The sequence below is a fragment of the Stegodyphus dumicola genome, chromosome 8, assembly GCF_044657685.1.
Source record: "Stegodyphus dumicola isolate Sdum_Otavi_A_Nest chromosome 8, ASM4465768v1".
Lineage (NCBI taxonomy): Eukaryota > Metazoa > Arthropoda > Arachnida > Araneae > Eresidae > Stegodyphus > Stegodyphus dumicola.
The window spans coordinates 39,376,900-39,398,795 of NC_140775.1; the positions used below are offsets into that span (position 1 = coordinate 39,376,900).

At 29.1% G+C, this 21,896-nt stretch overlaps 1 protein-coding gene across 5 annotated transcripts in view; it reads left to right on the forward strand.

Annotated features, from left to right (window-relative positions):
* Positions 1 to 15,926, forward strand: part of LOC118183243 (B-cell receptor CD22-like) — a 62,132-nt gene extending 46,206 nt beyond the window's left edge. For 2 of the 5 annotated variants that reach the window (XM_035352709.2, XM_035352711.2), the window contains 4 exons: positions 31 to 318; positions 1,477 to 1,770; positions 3,857 to 3,973; positions 4,232 to 15,926. In XM_035352709.2, the coding sequence (XP_035208600.2) occupies positions 31 to 318; positions 1,477 to 1,770; positions 3,857 to 3,973; positions 4,232 to 4,302 (770 nt within the window). In that variant the 3' untranslated portion in view covers positions 4,303 to 15,926. The remainder of the gene's footprint in view (positions 1 to 30; positions 319 to 1,476; positions 1,771 to 3,856; positions 3,974 to 4,231) is intronic. The other 3 variants (XR_004757208.2, XR_004757207.2, XR_004757206.2) reach the window with 3 other exon arrangements.
* The last annotated feature ends 5,970 nt before the right edge of the window (positions 15,927 to 21,896 follow it).

A 21,896-nucleotide genomic window follows, 5' to 3' on the forward strand; every position in this document is an offset into this window, starting at 1 on the left:
TTATTTTTATCATAATCGCTTTATTTATAGATGTTCCTTATTGCACTGCTAATCAACGAGTTTCATACGGAGTTGCTCTTCGTGATTCTGTGGATATTGTATGTGAAGTGGAAGCATTTCCTGAATATGTGAAGTTTCAGTGGTATTTAAACAACACACTTCGACAAATTCCACTGAAGAATTTTATAGTCAATGGCACCGTAAGCATTTTGCAGTATGTTCCAAAACGAGAAAGTGATTATGGTCATTTAATGTGCCTTGCAGAGAATGGTGCTGGGTTACAAAAAGAAGCTTGCTGTTTCAAAATATCTCCAGCATGTAAGTGATAATATAAATTTTGTAGTTTTTATAAAATTAACAATTAATTTTGTGTATGTAATATTCCTTTATATGAAACTTTTTGAGCTGAATTCATCTTAGATTATAAATGAAAAGCACACTGAACTTGTACTGGTTTTAGATATACAGTTATTCAGGTTATGTTTCGGTAACAAATTTTGCTGCCATACATCTTTATGAGTGCCCTCCTTCTACACATCCAAGAATTAAGTATGGTTAAACCCTTTGATGGTCATGAACAAACTCAGCTCCAGTTACACCCATAGTGGGCACAAACAAATGAGCTCGCATTACAAATTTATTATGACTGATTGATATTGCGCGTATTTGGAAAGAAAGAATTGCTTAATCTTGCAACCAAAGGGTTAAGTGGGACCTTGAATAACACTGATTGTTATATATAATGTAATATTAACGTGTCACACATAACTATGGTCAAGTTAATTCGGTAAATTACAAATATACAGTGTTATCACATTTAAATAAAATAAGTACTGCAACTGTACAGGAAATGACAGAATTTAATTTTTTATCAAGATGATTTGGTTTTACTTACAATAATTGAATTATTAATATTTAGTCATCTTCATCGTATTTGTTGCTGTTTAAACATGTATTAAAATATTATTAATTGATACCTTACATCTGTTGATACTCCATAAAACTAATTGGCCTACCAGTGGCTAATTAATAAGATTGCTAAACACTGGTAATTCAACCTGAGTCCAAATCCTGGTGAACAAGTTGGATGTATAGGAGTTTTCATGCTTTTTCCCATGTGTAATTGGAATTTCTGCCAGTTTCCTTTAAAAAAACCTCCACAATGGCATTCCTTCCCTCACGCAGTTAGTTTGTGTATGCTTTGTCATAGTACAAATAACGTGAGTCAGCACCATGTATTATTATCGTAATAATGCCCTTACAGATTCCTAATTTTTGTACTGATTATGAATAAATTATGTTTTAATTTATAAATTTCAAAATTATTGCATTATTTCATCTATAGAATAACTATAATTTAATTAATCTTAAAAAAAAAAAACTTTATGTTTGTGGTTCATTTTTAGTAGAAAATACTGTTTATTGCATAGTAGTAGTAAAGGTATAATACTTTTTTATTGTTATTTCCTTCTTTAGCTGTTCCTAGTCCTGTAGAAAACTGTATCGTAAGTAATGAGACCCTTAGTTCAGCATTTGTAAGTTGCAATCCTGGATATGATGGAGGACTTTCACAAGAATTCCATATAGAGTTGTATAGCTCTAAAGGCTTGGTGGCTACATCTAAAGAGAAAAGTTTACCCGAGTTTCAGATAAATGAGTTGCCTCAGGGTACTTCATTTATTGCTGTTGTGTTTGCTACTAATGATTTGGGTAGAAGCAATGCTGTTGCTTTTAGTGTTGTAACAAAATCTGATGCAGTACCTGACAAAGGTATGCTTTTATTTTTTATTATTAATTAAACTAATTCAATTTTAAACTGATTCTGGCTTTTGAGTAAAACTTTATTTTATTTTGCCTAATTATTTATTAGTCTGCTTATGATAAGATGAAAAGGACTGAAACATTTTTTTGTATAAAGTTTTAATTATTTATTCGTTAACATTTCACATTTGATCATTATTTCTGTTGTGACTATATTCTAATGAAATCTCTGAAGGAATTAATAATATTGGACAAAGTAAGCTACCGTAAGTTTCTGATATCACATTCATTGACTTAAAGCATCTAATTTGAGTTTCACACTGATCATATAGATTTATTTTCAATAATGAGTCATCATTATGGATTGCAGCTTCATACTGACTCCATAATTTCTGCCAATTGCTTAAATCACAAAATAAATTTATTTATAGCCAATTTAGGTAATTTTGTAGATGAAGTTTCTGTACTTCAATTCAAAAGATAATTAAAGCTTTAATATATTTACTTCTTCATTAGAATTATAATCTCTAGTACTTTCTGATCTTCTTCTATTTTAAGAATTAGATTACTCATGTATTGTAATAGATTATTGTGATACTATTCTAAGGAATTAATTTCCACATCAAAATTCTTTAAATATGTTTCTTTCAGTATAGAATTACCAAATGATTTGATATTTTCAATTTCAGTGTTCACCTCATTTAATAATGCCTTGAAATTACTCACTGGCTTATTTTTTTCAATATTCTTATCTATTTTACTGATAAGTTATCTAATTGAGCATTTTTGACTAGCTCATACTTTTTCAGCTTTTCTAGTTCCATTGTAAATAAAGGAAATAAATGTTTTTACCTTTTCAGATGTATATCCAACTGTTTAATGGAATTAAAATCTTGACATTTAGGTTTCCTTCCAAATGCTCATTGAAATATCATTAAGTTTCCTTCTTAATCCTTCTTTCCAGCTCACAGGATGTACCAAATGTATAATAAATCCATGCGGGGCAGCTACACCAGTTCCGATAAAATAGAACGAGAAGTGTAAATAATTATCCAAGAAAATAAAATCCAAATGCAGCATGTTTTAGCTCATTTGAAGCAAACCAATATAAATTCAAACACATAGTAAGTATCAAATTAAAGAATCAAAAATACAACTAAAAATATAATTGCACCAATGCAAACAAAATCTGCAATAAATAATAAAGTATCTAACAAAGTTCTAAAATAAATTTAAATGCTGCTTAACATTCAGTCTTGTTTAAAAGGGAATTTATTAGAATTGTAACAAATTAATATAATTTTCAATCTATTTAACTTCTCATCAGCAGCATTCAGGTTGCATCAAACAGATCGAAAGCAAGTTCCAAAGCTCACACACATGCCCCATAATGTTCTCTAAATCAAAGTGCTTCTACTCATATTCATATTGCCATCCAAAGGCAAAGAAAAGTGTCTATTCAGACTGGAACAGCTATTAATAACAAATTGTTTCAATGGATGGCACCCCTGTATTGTTACAAGTAATACGTCACTTGAAATTTCAGCTGCAGTATGTGTTACCTTTAAAAATTATTTACTTGGTGCAAGATAGAGCAGAGTTTTTTCTAAGTGGAATTAATTTTTGTGATTGAACATTACTTCTCAATGCATTTTTATTTAAAAGTTGCTGAACTATTTAAAGAGACTATTTGAAATATTCACGAACCTAACAAGACTATGATTTTCCACTTGGCAACCTTATTTTAAGAAGGTGGAAGCATTCACTGGCTTTGCAATCAAATTTATACATTGCGAAGTAATGTTCAATTGTAAACATTTGTTCTGCTTAGGAAAAACTCATGTTCATCTTGCACCAAACAAATGGTTTTTAAAGCTAACAGTATAAACTGTTAAATTTCAAGTGATATAGTATTTGTAACAAAGTAAAGGTGTTATTGATTAAAACAATTTGCTATTAATATCCATTTTAGAATTTGTACAACTTTTGAAAGTTTGATGTGTGCAGCTTTTGGATCAACTGATATAATTTTATTTTTTCTGTTATAATTGATGAATTTCATTTTAAAGTAGATAATCAAATAACTATTTTACAGATGCAATACTTATACCAATCAGTCCAGCATTGGGTGCATTGATAGCTGTCATTGGAATCCTAGTATCTGTTGCAGTATTTATTATCTTGTGTTCAAAGCGTTGGTCAACCAAATTAGGTAAAGAAGTTTATGTGTTGATTGTTCAATGTATTTATTCATATTTATTTATAATAGTTTTTATTACCAGAATTGAAATAAGATTGAATGGAAGATTTTTGTCCTGCAATAGTGTATTAAAATTTATTTCCTATTTACTAACAGTTTAAATAATATCAATGCTTATTTGAATGTTATAATTAAAATCTTCTTATCTATAGCTGTTATTTGGATCTGAGTTCTATAAGTAGTAATTGTTGGTTTAATTTTATAAATTAGGAGAGGATGTTCAAGAAACTCCAGCTGCATGGGAAGAAGGAGAACTCAAACCTGGTCATCAGCACATTTAAGAAAGATTCACTTCACTACTTAGCCACCATATGTGTTCAAAAATCAGATTTTATAATGCAATATTTTTATCATGTAATATTTTTGAATATTAGTTGATTTGCTAGACATAACATGCAATTGTTTATTTGCTAGAAGTCAAGCAAAAGTAAACTTATTATAAAGGGGAGATTAGGCCACTTTATGCAATAACTGATGACCTATTGATTCCACATGGTATGTCCAGGCTTTCATTTCTATCAATTTTTTATATTTCCTTTTTATTATTTAAAGCTGAAAACGCAAAGCAAATGCCCTGTCTAATGGATTTGAAAAATATTCGGAAGTAAAAAATTTTCTAGTTACAATCACAATTAAGTTATGAATCATATTTTAGTAATTTTCATGGACATATTAAAATTAATATTTTAAAGTAGTGAAGTGATAATATAATTATAGTATTTTACAGAGTAATCCTTATTAACAGATTCTCTTTTATTAAAAGAATTATTTATATACTTTTATTATTTTCTATTGTTTGTCATGTTTCAGGAATTTTTTTTTAATTTTAATTTATCGTTCTTGATAGCATTGTGAATGCTTGAAGTGAGAAGGCTATTTTTATTAAAAAAGAATAGTATGTTGAACTAAGAATTAAGATTAATAAATGCATGCAAATGTGTTGTAAAATAAATTAATGGCAAGGGAAAACTGAATTAGGTAATTTTTGAAAGAGTTTCATTTGGGAAAGGTAATCAGAAGTAATTTACAATTAACAAAAACTTTTCCTCGTTTGTCATTTTATTACACAATTTTTACAGCCAACTTCATATTTTTCCTTCTATTAACCCTTTAGTAAAACTGCTATTGTTTGTTATTTTTTCAAATTTGATTTTTTCACTTTAACATGCAAAAGCAGGTTAAATTAAGTACCAACTAGTATTATTTTAAATTCCTCCCTTCCTAAATTTTATAACTCTTGGATTTAAATGTATGAGTAAAAATATTAGTTTATTAAATTGTTTAGTGTATAAAATATGAAAGTTGAAATTCTGTGCTTTATTATATTCAAAGAGTTTCTTTGATCTGGACATACCCTCGTTTGAAAACAAATTTAATTTATTCTTGTCATTTTTATAAAAGATTTTAATTTATGCTAGTATAATTCTTTGATCTGGACATACCCTTATTTGAAAAGAAATTTAATTTATTCTAGTCATTTTTATAGAAGATTTTAATTTATTCTAGTCATTTTTATAGAAGATAAAATTATAGAATAATATTTTCTCTGTGATCAAGAGTTATTGAAAGTATGATTTCATGACTATTGTAAGCATTTAAACCTTGTCAAATGTATCCTTGTACACAAAGGTAAACTGCTGAAATTTATCTTTTATAGAAATAATAAATAATAATATGAAATTTTTATTGGTCTATATTCATAATCCTGAATGTCTTATTTTGAGAATTTATCTTTAGATCCTTTTTGTACTATTGTTTATAGCTTGTTCTACATTACCTTTTTGATGCTGTGCATCTCTTAATGGATTATATTCAGACATGATCATCAGTTGTCAATTGATATTCAGTTTGCATTATGAATTCTAGCACATGGTAAATATTACTTCAGTATAACCTTTATTTGTTTAATTACTCTGTAAATTTTGTAACAGTGTATTTAAATAAGTGAATGAGATTTTCAAATAGCTGTACAACTACATTTATGGCAAGATCTGAAACAATTCACTAATTGTAAATTCTGTTTCTCAAAAAATATTTAAAGGAAGTCTATTACTAGTCAGAAGTGTATGTACATATCTTAGAGTATCTTAAATTTTGATACAAAATGAAATTAAATTATCAAGAAATTTTTATTTAAAATTTAAAACATGGATATCAAGACTGTGAACAGTCATAAGAATCTTTTTTTTTTTTTTTTAAAAAGGGGGGATGTGTTTAAAAAGCATTGAGATTTAATTATTCAATTTTAATTTATTTTTACGAGATCCAGGCAAAATTAGTAAAAATTGCATGTTTTTCTTAACTGAATGTGAGAGAGAAGAAAAAGTATGTTTGAAATGTATGTAATGAAAAAGATTTGTTAATGAAAAAAGAACAAAAGTTAATTAGATAAAACCTTTTATTTGAAAGTGTATATTTTGAGGCTATTATTCCTCACAACATTATCGGCATTAATGGGCTTATTGTATAGGGATATAAAGTTTTGCGTACAATTATCATATACTTTTAATATATAGAGAAATGCTGTTACCATTTGCTAGAGTTTCTTTTTCATTGTCAGAAAAAGTATAATATCACTCCAAAACTCTTTTTTAATTTTGTGGAAAGATGGTAATTGTTGGAGAACTGAGTTAGTACAGCAAGCCAGATGTTTCTGAATTTCCTGCTAAAAGTTGTGAAGCAGCTGCTATGCAAATGCAGTGACACATGGTTGGATATTATCATGGATTGCGATTGTAACAATTGGACAAGAAAAGTTTCCTGCAATTTCAAGTTACTTTTTTCTTTTTCTTTGGTATTTTGAAATATGTGTTTCCATTAATGGTTTGAGTATAAGCATAAAATAAATAAATTGGAATGAACTGTGTCTGTCTCAGAACATGCTAATAATTATTTCTGTGTGAACCACTTTGCTTTCTTCTATTTGGTGGGAGAATGATATCATGCCATGGATTTTCATTTGTACTTAAGCATAGAGCACCTCATAATCAAAAAATTAAAATGTTTTAAAATATGAATCCCCCCACTTCAAAAAGCAGCATCTCTTAAGAAAGCTGTCAAAGTATAGTGTCAGTTTGTTTATTTAATAACAAATTTTTATTTTATTTGATAAATAATGCATCTCAGTATCAGTTTAAGTTAGAAAGTAATTACCTTCATTTGTATATTGCATTAAAAGTGTCAATGCAGTTTCTTTTTTTCTGTGGGTATTTTCTTCTATAAACATGTGTAACACTCACCTGGTATAAACCTTTCTGTAATTAAGAGGATGTGTAACAGTATCACATGTAACAAATGTTTAAACTCTGCACAAAGTTCATCGATGACAATCACATTGCATAACACACCAAACATATATTTGACTGATGCCTCCTGATTTTCTTTCAAATGAATTAGTGAAGTGAGGAATGCAAAACTCTGTCTTTTGGTATTACAAAGGCCTCAATGAATGCTTATTGGAATAATAGCCAAGAGTATCTACTTTAAAAATAGATAGGTTTTATTCAACTATATTCTTTTATTACCACACAAGTAATACTTTCTTAACACACCTCATGATAAAAGAAATAAAGGTGTTGTGAAAGATGAGGAGAATTTTTTCCTCTTTTTAGCATTTTCAGAAAGTTGCAAAAATGTTGTGCCTAATTATGTAATTATTCTTTATTTCAGTTGCTAAATAATACTAGAACCCTGTTTATTTGCATATAAGTATATGAACAAAAGTATGCTTACTTTCATAATATTCTCTGTATATTCAGCCATGCAGTTTTTAAATATCATAGTGCATATTTTAATTAAGCTTTTAAAATTCTTCATATTTAAATATATATTCTCCACTGCATATATTAAGTATATTATAATTCAGAAATTGATAATTAAATTGCTTTGATACATGTTTAAAGTTATTAATGCATATATTCAAGTGTTTATCTGTTCAAACATGATACAATAGTCAATCGTCCTGAAAAACTTCGTACTGAAAATTGAGGAAACAAATCTACATTTTGGTAACTTCTGATTTTGCAGTTTTTATGGGTCAAAAGTAAAGTCTTTCTGACTGCTAATGGAAGAGTAAGATTAATTGTTATTTTCTGTGAATTATTCTTTTTAACTACACTTTAAGCATTTTAGATTTGGCAAAAATATTCTAAACTTGTGTACGGTAAAAACATTCTTCCAAAGTAGATAGTTCATATAGATAAGGTACATTTCCTGCATTATAATTCTCTACTAAATAGAATAAATAAACTGAAAAATTTGTTAAAAACTCTCTTGAAGTTAAAAATTAAAATAGATTTTTTTCTTTAAAATTTATCTCTTAAATTGGTACTTACCAGTGTAGCAGCTTATATTTTTATTAATCTATTATGGAAACTTGTTATGACATAAACTAATGAACTTCTTATGAGATCTAGCCTTCCTTATGGTTGCTTGAAAATCATTTGCTATGCCTTATATTCTTGATTTTCAATTTACATATGAAATGCTAATGATAGACATTAAGTGATTTGTAGTTAAGAAAAATTTGTTCCTTAATATTCTATGTACCAGATAAAGTTTTTTTAGGGGGAGAATTCCCAGTCTGCAGATATTGACTTAACTGTGAGTAATATGTCAGAAATATGTAGCTAATAAGGACTGATATGTTCCGAGAATTTCAGAGATCATTACTCATCTGCTGGCTGTTTATTCATGATTGTTGTATTTAAAGTATTCTTTGTAATGCAAAACAGCAGGTTATAAAAATACTTCATATGTATAAGAATATGTTTGTTTTTGGCATTATCATTACTTATTAAAAACATTTATTGTAAAAATTTGAATAAATAATTGTAAAGCTAAAATAATAATAAGAGAGTAAATTATAAACTGTAAAGCTTTAATTATTCTTGATACAGTTAATCATATTATGTGATTTTTCACATGTGTTTTTCTTTTTACTCATATTACAGTAAATTTATTTTGTAAATAATTGTGATTTATATATTTTATTTATTTATTTATTGCTAATTTTCTGTCTGATTTCCATTAATTGGCCTGCTTCAAGCTTCAATCCATAAAATAACTTGTTTTGAATATCATTTTGATGCAATTATATTTATGCTGTCATGTATAGCAATTTCTTTTGGGGGGGGCGGAGGTTAATTTTAATGAATTGTATTTAATTTTCATGTTCTTAGTATTCCACCTGTGAATGACGTTACTACAGAGTTAAATTATTAATTATGATACTGTAAATGCTATATTCCTTCGATTTGAAGAATGGCGTTTTTTTCTTTCATTCAATTGTCACTAAAAACTAGTACATGTTAGAAATGATAGGCCCTAATAATTATCGATATCTCCATGTTACTAATTATTCTAAAGTAATAAAACTTTTCAAAATGATTAATTTAAATAGAAATACTGTTGTTTCTAATAAATAAGCAGTTATTAAAAATATTTTCTGATTGTATTTGAATTTTCGTTTCACTTATTTGATTGTCTTGGACTCAACTACGTAATTGTTTTTTTTTTTTGTTGGTACTACTGTAGCTGAGGGATGAATCTTAGAATGGAATTTAAAAAAGGATCTGGCAACAGTAACAACAAAAAATTACTGATTCTTACTAGGGCATACTTTCTCGCATGCACTGTCATGAATTTGAAATTTTGATGTTACTGGAAACTCTTAATACCTCACATTTGCATTTACATCAGTTTGGGTCAAGTTCAACATTTTTCAGTAATAATTGGAAAATATTTCCAATCTTAAATTTACTTCAGCTTTATCAAGATCCTTGTATTCTAGTCAGTTTTAGTGTGAATGAAAATAAATGCTCTTATATTATTATTAAGCAAGACTTGGTGACATTTTACCATGCTCGTGTCAACTACCTGTATATGTTATCCAGTTTCTCTAACTGTTAACCAAGAACAAACAGATTTAGTGATCATACACAATGGAATGCCATTTATTAGTAATCAGTTTGCACAGAAGTTTTTGTTAAGTGCTTAAATACATTATTCTCTGCTATTAGCTGCTTCATATCTGTAAGAAAGATTAAAGTTTCAAGTGATGAAGAAAATGCTATTTTCTAATGCAGAAAGAGATTTCTTAATGAAATAAGTAATTTTATCAAATGCATGCTGTCTGAGTGTAGGTTATGGAAAGTATAGTATGGACATAGTATTTACACTGTGGTGTGGTTCAAATCTAATCTGATCAATTTTGAAGAAAAAATTGTTAATGGTTTTGTAATGTGTTCCAAACATAAATGCATATTTGGAGACTTCTAATTTAATATTTCATAAAGATTTTTTTTATAAATTAGTTGATCACTCTAAATAGAATAATTATAAAATGCAAAACAATATTCTAGCTTTCAGTAACTTCTGAAACAATATTTTAATATTGAAATAAAAAGAAGGTACTTAATGCAAACTTTTCATTAAGAAAATTATAAAGTATATGATAAATGGAAATAAATATATCTATTGGTTTCACTGTTGTCTTAATCACATTAAAAAATTTCAGTGATAATGATTCATGTTAGAATATGATGCTATACTAACATTCAAAAAGATCTGAAATAAAATATTTATAAAATATTAAACTAAAATTATGTCATAAGCCACCCCTTGAAAAAAGTACCATCAGGGGAGGAGAGGAAAAGAATTAGACTTTTGGAAATGCTGAGTGCAAAAGACTTGATCCTGTATAGGAATTTAACTCGTTTGAGTTCTGGAATACCTTTTTTATCACTTAAACATTGTTATAATTTTTTTTAATTTTTATATCATGCATTTTGACATGTAAAATTTGAGAAAATGTGATCATTTGTTGTATTTTTTCAATTAAATACTTAATAAAAGCTACATTTATGATTAAGTATTGTATGTAATCTTGGATCAATAATGTAGTATGATGCTTCAAAGATAAGTTTCTGTGTTTATGTGTATATTATTGAATATGACATTATATTACTATATATTCTCTAAATAGTACAAATTCATTGTGTATTTTTTATGATATACTTTGATTTCAAGAATGTATCATGGACAATGACTTCATCGTATATAATATGTTATATGATATGCTGTGTTCAAACTGTGGGAGAAGGGAATAACAGATTGCCCCTGCATTTTTTATTCAGGTTGATTAATTTAAAAAAATGTTAAACTGTATTTTTATTGCCTAATAAGATTGCTAATAATGTGTCTGTTTATTTATAACATATCTTAAATGTACATTTTGTAGTACATTTGTTTCATTCAGGCTCCAGTTCCACATGGAACCATTTAGCTGCAGTCTTTCTGTTTTTATTTATCAATTTAACCCTCTCAGCGTTACGGCCGGAAAATTCCGCATAGAAGGCTGCCTTCTATATTCATTATACATGAAAATCTCTGCTACTTTTTAATGTATCTGATTTCGGTTTGGATGTATATTGGAAGAAAAGGAATCAATAATGTAGTATGATGTAGTATAAAATCAGAGAGTCATTTTTTAATTAAAATCAAGAAAATACCACTTATTCATGACATTTTGAGGAACTTTGAAATTTCAGGGATAAACCCGTAATGTTCGGACGGTTAAAATTATTCTATGAGATTGGTACCTCTCCAAAGACAAGAGCAACAACATGAAGTAAGATACACCTGTAAAATCAGAAATAATTCCATTAGTTGTAGCTAAACCTTGCTTCGAACACATGGGCAGACTATGGATCTCTTGATGATAGAAACTAGTGGAACATGAACCAAAGAAATTATCCAGTGTATGCTTCACTTTGTTGATGAACCATTATCCTTACAGATTTGGTTATTTAACAAATGATAGCTGCCTACCCTGAAATTTGAAAAATCAGGAGTTCAACCGCCAGAAAGCAGAAGTTTCCAGAAAATTTTCATGCTACACGGCAGCACCATTTTAAAAGAATGCAAAATTGATTTAAATTTATTTTATAATGCACGATAAATTAAATTTTAATTTAAATTTGCTTTATAATGCACAGTTTATTCAACTATAATGATTGTCACCTTAAAATTTGTTAATATTAAATTACATATTCTAAATTTTTTGTTTTTGTCTAATGGTATTTTGTAATTTTCTTAAGCTTTTATATTGAGAAGATTCAGAGTAGGGAGAGAAAGCTTTAATTTATCAAAACACTTATAAATATGGTAAAAGTACAATTAACAATTAATGTACATATTGTTGTGTGGATAAACTTAGTAATGAACCATATATTTGTAAGATATTATCTCTCTCCTTACTACATGCTTTTGTGGCATAATTGGAAACACATCCAACTAACAATTAGGATGTCCAAACCTTGAATTTCGGTGAGGGTATTGCACATTTTTTAAAGTTCCTGCCTCTAAAAAAATTTTAAAAATTGCTCTGCAGTGGAATCCATCTACAGTACATTAAAGCAATTAAGATCAAATAAAATTTAGTAAGAAAAATTATGCTGAAGGTCATTAAGGATGGATTTGGGGGGGGATGAAATTCGGACAAATTAGGCTTTTAATGAAACTTAAAATGTGCAAAATGTATTGCTGAAAAACACTTTCTTTAGTAAAGGTTAAAAATTAGAAACCAGGAGCTGTATTGAAAAACTAGGAGAACTGGCAGCTATGCAAATGTAACAAATGCCAATTCAATGATGTAATGTCCAGGGAATCGAATCCCAGAAGGCATGATTTTTTTTAAGTATACAGAGTGTGTGCAGCAAGGAAGCATTCAAAATGTACAGTGAGCTGTTGTAGGGAAAGAAGGTGGGACACTTTCAAGATCATGGATGCTCCTAGCAATATAAGCAGTGTCCCAACCCAAAATTTCCAGATTTGTGTAATGTAGACTCATTATCTTTCATCTAGGAAAAACATACCATTCAGATAAAGCATAAATTTAAAACTTTTAGATTATTAGAAAAGTCAGGCATAAGCTGAGGTTTTTTTCAAACTAAGAGATGGAGAGTAGAAACATCCAGTATTGACAAAACTGATTATTATTATTATGGTTACCTCTTAATTTGCTTGCTTGCTTGCTTTGTTAAAAATTCATTTAATTATATGGCTGACATTATACAGATTAAGAACATCCTTGAATATTAATACCCCAGATCAGGGGTTCTCAACCGGTGGTTCGCAAGAGAGATCTATAGGTGGTGCAAAGTATTTTTAACTACTAAATTCAAAAATTAAAACCCTATCACCCTGATTGAGATTTTTTCTCTAACACTTATAAATTTATGCGATCTGAGCTTTGTTTAAGAGTGGTGGTGGTAATAATACTTTGTAGTGGTGGTACTAAAGATTTTCGATTTTTGTTTAGATGGTACACATTAGTCAAAAGGTTGAGAACTGCTGCCCTAGATGTTATGTGATTTTTAAAAATAGTATTCATCTTCAATAGAAGTGAAGGTTTTGGATTGTAAAATCCTACTGAAGATCCTATTGGTAAAATTTAGTGAATAACTGAACAGCTTAATTTTTTTTTTTACACTCAATGAACCATTTTGATCGAACAGTTCCTTATCTCCAACACCTGTTAAAATTATGTTTAATGTGATATTTAACTGAAAAACGCCAAAATTTATTTCTAATTTAACTTTGTTGGCAAAGAAAACTATCATTGCAACAGTTCCCAAAAACTTATAGTCAGTGTTATGAAATATAAATTAATGTTTTACTATATTAAAAAAGTTACCACTTTTTTGCTTGATGAAATTTTTTTAAATATCTAAGTATGCATATATATATGTATTTGACTTTAATAATCTGCATTATTTAAAATTAAAATGGATTTTTGCACCACTGTAGTTTTCAGGATTTTTGAAATGGGGTTGCAATCATAACTCCGTAAATGGTATTGTTAGTATATGTGATAAAATATGAATAGCAAATTGCTTAAAATATTTCAGCTTTACTGATAAAACATACACAAATTCAGTGCTTATTATGCCAATTTGTTTTTGGTAAGAGTTTTTCCCTGTGTATAACACAAAAAAGTTTTGTTCATTATAATTTATCAAGTTAATAACCTTTTATCTTATTACTTTAATGAAGAAAAAAAGGCCATGATTTTTACCAAACAGTTAATTGCTTAGATTATATTTATAGTGGCATATGCTGTAACATTAAAAAAAAAAAAAAAAAGTAAACCTGATATTATGAAATGTTTCATATCAGGTTTTCTTTTTCTCAGATGTTATTGAAGTGAATAATAATTATAAAATTTGATATAGAATGGGAAGTTTTGAAAATTATTAAAGCACTGATATGACAGGGAAAAAAATTCTCTTTAAAATAAAATTTTTGAGAAAACAATTCCCGTTAAACGAGCAAATATTTTATAATTTAATGACTAATTAAAGCTGCGTTATGCCTTCTTCATTCATCAACAAAATCTCAGTTTTTTTTTTTCTGGCAGTTTGCAATAAATGAAAATAAAACAAGACATCAGTTACAGTCTTCATTCACGAATGGATTTCTTCTGAAGAAAGGAATGGATCCTTTTCCTGATAAGACTGTGAAACAAATATGCTTTTGTCATTGTCAAGTAGACACAAACCATTGTCTCATCATTTTCAAAGCTGATAGAAATGAATGACTTAATGCAGTGCAATTGAATATTTCTCACAACTGTTTACACGTTTGACCATTATCAACTGCATTCAATTCTCTGTGTGTAAGGCCCATGTGGGCATCTCATATATGATGAGTCTATGATGAATTAATCTCCACTCTTGTTAAGCAACTATTAGATCTCTTTTGTTTTAGTTTAAACTCAAAAACTGCAGGTGCTTGTGTCAAGTTGTTTGTAATTTTCATGTTTAATTAACTCCTATGGACATACTTGTTGGGATCACAATCAGCAAGCTGCATGAAGAAACACTTATTAAGCAAGTTATCTTTATTTTATTTGCTTTACCTTAGGAATGAAAGATGTAAGGTGTGTACACGCGGTGCTGCCTGTATAAAATATGACAGAATTTATGCTTTTAAAGGCATTCTTTCTAAAATAAATAGCCATTAAGTAAATAGCACTTATGTGCAATATGAAAATAATGTAATTATGAATTAACATAATTTTTCATGGAAACATTTACACCTATTAAGTCAGTAGATTTTGTTGCATTCTTCCTTTCTTTTGATATAACACTTAACGTTGGACTGAAACAAAGCAATAAAATGTGTAATGCTTTGTGATTTCTCGGCTGTAAATATATTTTGGTGGTGATTACAATGGAAGACGGATGAAAATCTGTATGATTATATCCCTGCCCTCAAAATGCAAATTCTTGGTGTCCAGACAGCAAAGTCTGATCTTAGGAGGAAAGGTTAGAACTTGCTCAATTTACAAAAACAATATTAGACTTTACATGTAAAATTGCATTCTGTAATAAATTTAGTTTAGAAAATGAAATCCAAAAGTATTTTCAAATTGCTACAACTAGAATTAATATTAATTTTTTAGTTTTCCTTTGCATTAAAAATCCATACATTGGATTATTCATATATCTAATATACACCTATCTCATTGAGACAAAAGATTTGTTGATCTTTAAAGTAGAATAAAAAATTCAGAAATATCTTTTCTCCCCTTCTCCCAGGCACTGCTTTTTCTATTGTAACAATGTATTTATCACGTGTAATGGATAATCTCTTAAAAGAAGGAAAAATAATTTTTAAATTTATTACTTTCAGTATGTGAGATTTATTTGATATCAAATATTACCGTTTTAGTTATGATATTTATTTTATATACATTGATTTGCAGTGGTAGTTATCTGTGATATATTGGTCTATGTGAAAGACCAATTTCATCTCATTTACTATGATATGATTTTTGTATTTCATTTGTAGTGATCTGTGATACATTGCTATATAAAAAAAATTATACAAATGACGAAAATGTTTATTTTTAAAGAATCCTAATTTTCATGTAAAGGGAATGTCAAAAAGCAAAAGGTGTAATGCACTGTAACTGGTGTTATTTCTTTTCTTTCCCCCCCAGTAAAAATATGGTGTCAATGTATAGATTTATACTCACATGTACACTTCTCCACAAAACAAAAACAAAAAGGTACAGTTCTATATTTCCTGTTCTACTGGGCCGATTCATGAAATTCAAATTGCGTTCTTCATGTCTCGAAAGTGCGACTTAGGATATATATTAGATTTATACATAACATTATTCTTACATAGATATTTTGACACAAAATCGGACTTTTTCTGATGTAACACACCATTTTTTTTACATATTTTGATTCTAGGACTCAAATTATGCCTAGATACAAAATTTTGTGCGAAATTTACGGAGAAATTCAACAGTTTATGTTGGCACTTTTTTTTTTTTTTCAGTTTGCTCCAAGAATAGTTCACTTGGCGAACTTCTTAATATACGACAACCTACTTTCCTTTCACTTTCTACCTCGTGCATGAAGGGGAAAAAAGTCACGATCATTCCTTTTTTCAGATAATGATCTTTATATTTATATTTTTAATTATAATTGTTATTATTTTAAATATTTTTTCTTTTTCGAATTTCAGTTTTCTTACTATATTTTTAGTCATAGTTTACTATATTTGTAGTCATAGTTACCATTTTAGGTAATTTTTAAATTTTTTTACTTTTATTTTAATTGCTAGTGTTGCATTGTCTCTTCAGATAATTGTTTTAAAATTTTCTATTTATTCCTTCGAACTGAGCATTTTAAATAAATTTTCCAGAATTTGATTTTATTTATTTGAATTGCGTTTCTTTCGGAGGAATACTTTGTAACCCAGATTACGATGCATTTGAAAACTGAATATATTAAAAGAGCAAATACAGTAAAGCATAGTTAACACGCCTTTCAATGTTCCGTTCAGAAAAGATATATATAAATAAGAGAGATGTATAACCGACATTTTAACTTAGGATGACTTGCATACACTGCTTTAAACAGTTTTATCATTGTGCCCATTGCTTTACACAATTTTATCCTACATTTGGTTTCTTAAATGTTATTCATATTTTAGTCAAATATTTTATTTTTGAAATCGTAAGAATCAAATATCATAAGATTAAGAAGTTTTAAATTTAAAAAAAATACAAATACTAAATTTTACCCAAAAATTTATTTTTTCTTCTCTTTTTTTTCAGGCATTCTACTTTATTCTTGCTCTTTTTCTTTAGGCATTCCGCAAGTATATTAAAAAGTATCCAACTTTTCGAAATATCTTGATATTTCTGACAATCATTTTAATAAAGTTATTTCCTTCCATTTCATAAAGGCCCACAAACGGCCAAGCGGTAAATTCGCTGAACACTGGTAGTTCACTCTGGGGTTCGAATCCCGGTAAACAAGCTGGTTGCATGGGCGTTTTCATGGATTTTTCTCATCTTTAACGTGTATGCCAGCTGGTTTCCCTTAATAAGTTCTTCACTAAGGCATCCTTCCTTTTATGCAGATAGCCTTGCTTTGCCATAACTTAATAATCCAATTCAATCCATTTCATCAGTATTTAACTCATAGCCTTTATCAATCTTAAGAGGTTAGCATTTTGAAGGTATAAGATAAAAGGAAAGGCTGGTTTCATCAAGAGGTGTTGGTTTATTCAATTATGGCAAAGCACACTAGGGCTATCTGCCTAAGGGGAGGGATACTTTTGTGGAGGACTTTCTAAGGGAAACTGGTTCGTACACATGTTACACATTGGGCAAAACACCCGTGCAGCCAGCCCGTTTGCGGGATTTGAACCTCAGATCGAACTACCTGTCTAAAACCGAACCATATAATCTAAAACCAGTCTCTCTTCACTTTAATCTGCAATGATATTGTTTTTGTCTTTCTTGTTAACACAAGCTGAATTGATGGTATTTGCTGGTGTACACGTCCAAGTGTTTTCTCTTTGAACACCTAAATTCTTTAAAGTATCCTGAAAGTATATTTAAAAGCGTTCAACTTTTTGAAACATGTTGGTATGTCTGACAGCCAAATTTCCCTTCAAATTCTTGCTTACTTTTCTGCCTAATTTTCTTCTTTCCTTCTACAGTTATTTTCAGTGCTCACACAAGAAAATTAAGATTTTTCGATTGCTAGACTTCCATAAATTTTACATTCTTGTTAATTTTTTTAAAATATCAATTGCATCAACTGCGTTTCAGTTGAAGACAGCTTTTCATTTTCTAGGTATTTTAACTATAAATAAAGTTTAAAGCAAAGTCCAAAGGATAAATATTTTAATTAAAAGATTTTTTGCTAATTTACAAAGAAATAAAACAGTCCAACAGTGTTTATTTTGTACCACTGAGTGACCCGATTCTTATATCGGCTAAATCATATTAAAGATAATGTTTTTTAATTCAATCTATAATGTGAGAGAAAAATGAACTTCTTAAAATATCCTTTCTAAGAGAATTAATATAAAAATTTATATTTATATATATATTTTTTAAAACTGGGTTTTGAACCAAACTGCAAAACTTTTAAAGTTTAATTTACATTGTGATTATAATTAAAGTTCTACTTTGAAAATAATAAACTACTGGTCATAAAAGGAAAACTACGAGACCAAATGTTATCAGACTTGGTAATCGTGTAAAGGAGGTTATGGGGGGGGAAAGAGAGTTCTCACCACCAGGGGGGAATTGGTGCTGTATGCAGTATTGTTAAATGAAATAAGACATGAAGAATTTAAAATCGGTTTAAAATATGTTTAATCGTTTCTGAATCATGTTACAAAGCATGTTCAATGTAGCGTCCAGCATTTTCTGAAAGCAAGTTAAATCCTGTTACTGCATTCTCAACAGCAGTTCTTGGCATATCAGGAGGAATGTTGTAGACATATCGGTGTATCACATTTCTCATTTCTGCGAAATCGTTTAGGTTGTCACCATAAGCAGTGCTTTTGAGGTAACCCCCATAGCCAAAACTCACAGGGGTTGAGGTATGTTGACCGAGGTGACAGGGAAGTGGGGAAGTGTCGGCCTATAAGACATTCATGCGTGAAATGTTGCCTAAGTAACTGTGTGACACATGTGAGGTGGGACCCAGCCCTGCATAAAAATCCTAGTATCTAAAATGCCACATTACTGCAGTTCATGCATCACGAAACATTTTAACATTAACTCTAAGCGAGCTGCAATCACAGTGGTCCAGCTGTCGACTGCTCTTTAGAGAAAAATGCTTCAGTTATGACACTAGCTGTCATTCCACTCCAAACGGTGTGGAATGACTGCTATGCAATGGAATGCAGTAGGAGAATGCAATGGAACTAGGTAGATAGCATGAGGGATTTCTTTAGCCTAAATCGATTAAAAGCGTTTTGAATTAGTATCTTCATGTTTTAGGGCCAAATTCATGGTTCAAAAATTACAAATTGACAATCTGTAAGAAAACGATTTCCAGATTGTAGGTACTTGTGCGAGTGATTTGCGATCTCGCATTTTCTAATTGCTAATTCGTGGTTTTCACGAACAAATTTCTCCCTTACACAGATGGCACACTCGACTTTTATCAAATTTAACGCCTTTAAATGAAATTTGCTTACTTCAAAGTTTCTTAAGGTATACAACATATTAAACCCGTGTAACAAAAGGTTAAGTTAGATTCCAACCCATATTTTGTTTAATGATTGCATACAGCGCCATTTACCCCCTGGTGCTGAGGTTCCGAACTTACTTTTTTTCGCAGAAAATAAATTCCCATAATCTCCTTTACACAGTTACTAAGTTTGAAAGTTTGATAACATTTCATCCAGTAGTTTTCCTTTTATGACCATTTCAAAGTGGAACTTTAATTGTAACCACCCTGTATATTATTAAATTTTAATTTGAAGCTATGCGTAAGATTTTTGCTTTTATGGAAAAAATAAAGAATCAAAGCAAATATACTTAGGATAATGGATTAAAACTGAAAAAATTTCATTTTCCTCCGAAAATAAAATATTGAAAATTCGATCTTGAATTTATTGGATTATCAAAATATTCAATTTGACTTATCTTCCAAGTCCTAGTTCTAATAACAATTCCATCAAATATTCCGAATTACTGAAGCTGAAGTAAAAGGTTTAGTATATATTCACTGTATGTTAACAAAGTAATCAGAGTGTAATAAAAATAGATTATAGAATTTACGCTGATGCAACTTTTTGTCTGAATGCACAACATGTAATGGAAGAGAAGCCTTGTAGAGATCTGTTTTTGACATGTCTCTAAAAGTAGATGTCATACCCCTTTTGTCTCTTCAATGTCAAAAAAACTTTCCTTTGAGAGGCAACTTTAATTTTTGGGAAAGAAAAAAATCACAAGAATTTGAAGAACATGCAGGACGATTGAGTACACATACTTATTTTCGGAACACAAGCGGGTCTCTGATTGGTTACTGAATAATGAAAAGATGCATTGTCATGCAATACAAAACATTTGGAATACATTTTCTGACTGAATAACGTAAGATTAAAAGTCATCTGCTTAATTCACAGCCATTTACAAGTCAATTACTCGGGCAATTGCAGATTCGTTTTGATACCTGAGCTTGTAAGGCAAACCTAATATCACTGGATGTAAACACTTCTACTTCTTTAATCTTCCGAGAACGTTCCTTCTTTAGCTCATATTCTAAGAATATTAAGTGAATACAATTATTGCAAAAGAAATTGAATATTCATTTGCACTACAGCTTGGTAGTTTACTAACGAGTTAACTAAACTTAAATTCGGCTTTTTGTGTCTTAAGAATACAACAATATTTTAAATATTTACAAATAAAATATTAAATTGGAGCCTTACCAGTTGCCTAGCATTTGAAGATTGTTAAATACTAATTGTTTATTGCAATGTCTAACCCAGGCTGCATGGTTAGTTTTCTAGGTTCTCTTTACAAAGGTCCTCTATGAAAGCATCTTAATCAAACAGCTCCCATATTCTTTCTATGTTCAAATAACCAACTATCCTAGTTTAAGCACGATTTCCAAGTGAAGTTACTAGCAAAACCCAAATACTCATTAAAAATCATGTAGCTTGCCAATCGGGAGTAACATGAGAGATACAGTGACAATAATTGAATTGCTGTTATGGTACACTGTTTCTAAACTTAAATGATCATTCTTTAACTAAATATAATTGATTTGTAACTTCTACTAGAGCTGATGTTAAGAATTGAAGTGCTAATAAAAAATTATCTTGTGCAATCTTGATTAATATAAAATTAGAAATATTTGCATTCAAAGTTTTTTGAAGTATTTGCATTTACTTCATAAGAAGGACATTATAGCCCTTCTTATTCTTCTTATTCCTTACATTATATTATAAATGTACAATGATATATTTGCATTTACTTCATAATTATTATGGTTATTAATAAAAATAACCGTAATAATTACTTATTATATTGCTGATGATTAGAATTCAGTTCTTGACAATTTCATTCTAAATTAGAATTTTAAGGCTATACTGCAAATACGCTACGCATAAAAATACATTTTAGGATAGAAAATGAGTCAATTTTTTATGTTTAAAAACTTCTTAAATTCATTTAATAAACATCGTAACCTCGTTGGCAATTGAATCCAGAATGTTGAGTGTCGTTTATATAATTATTCTTACTTGTTCACAGAACCTGCTGACTTATCCAGCCATTGAGTAGCTGCAGATCATTTCTACATAACCATTGAACTTCCATTAATTCGATCTCTAGAGGATTGTATGTTTATATCATAATTTGTCTTTTATAAGAATGATTATTCTAAATCTTATGTTTCTATAAAAATATGGATGATAGTATCAGCCGCTCTTTCAGCCACTTCATAAGCAACAGCTTGCTTAGAAATAAATTATGCACTTAATGTAATAAAATTCAAATGAACATCAAACAAAAAAATCTCAGTTTCAAACAATT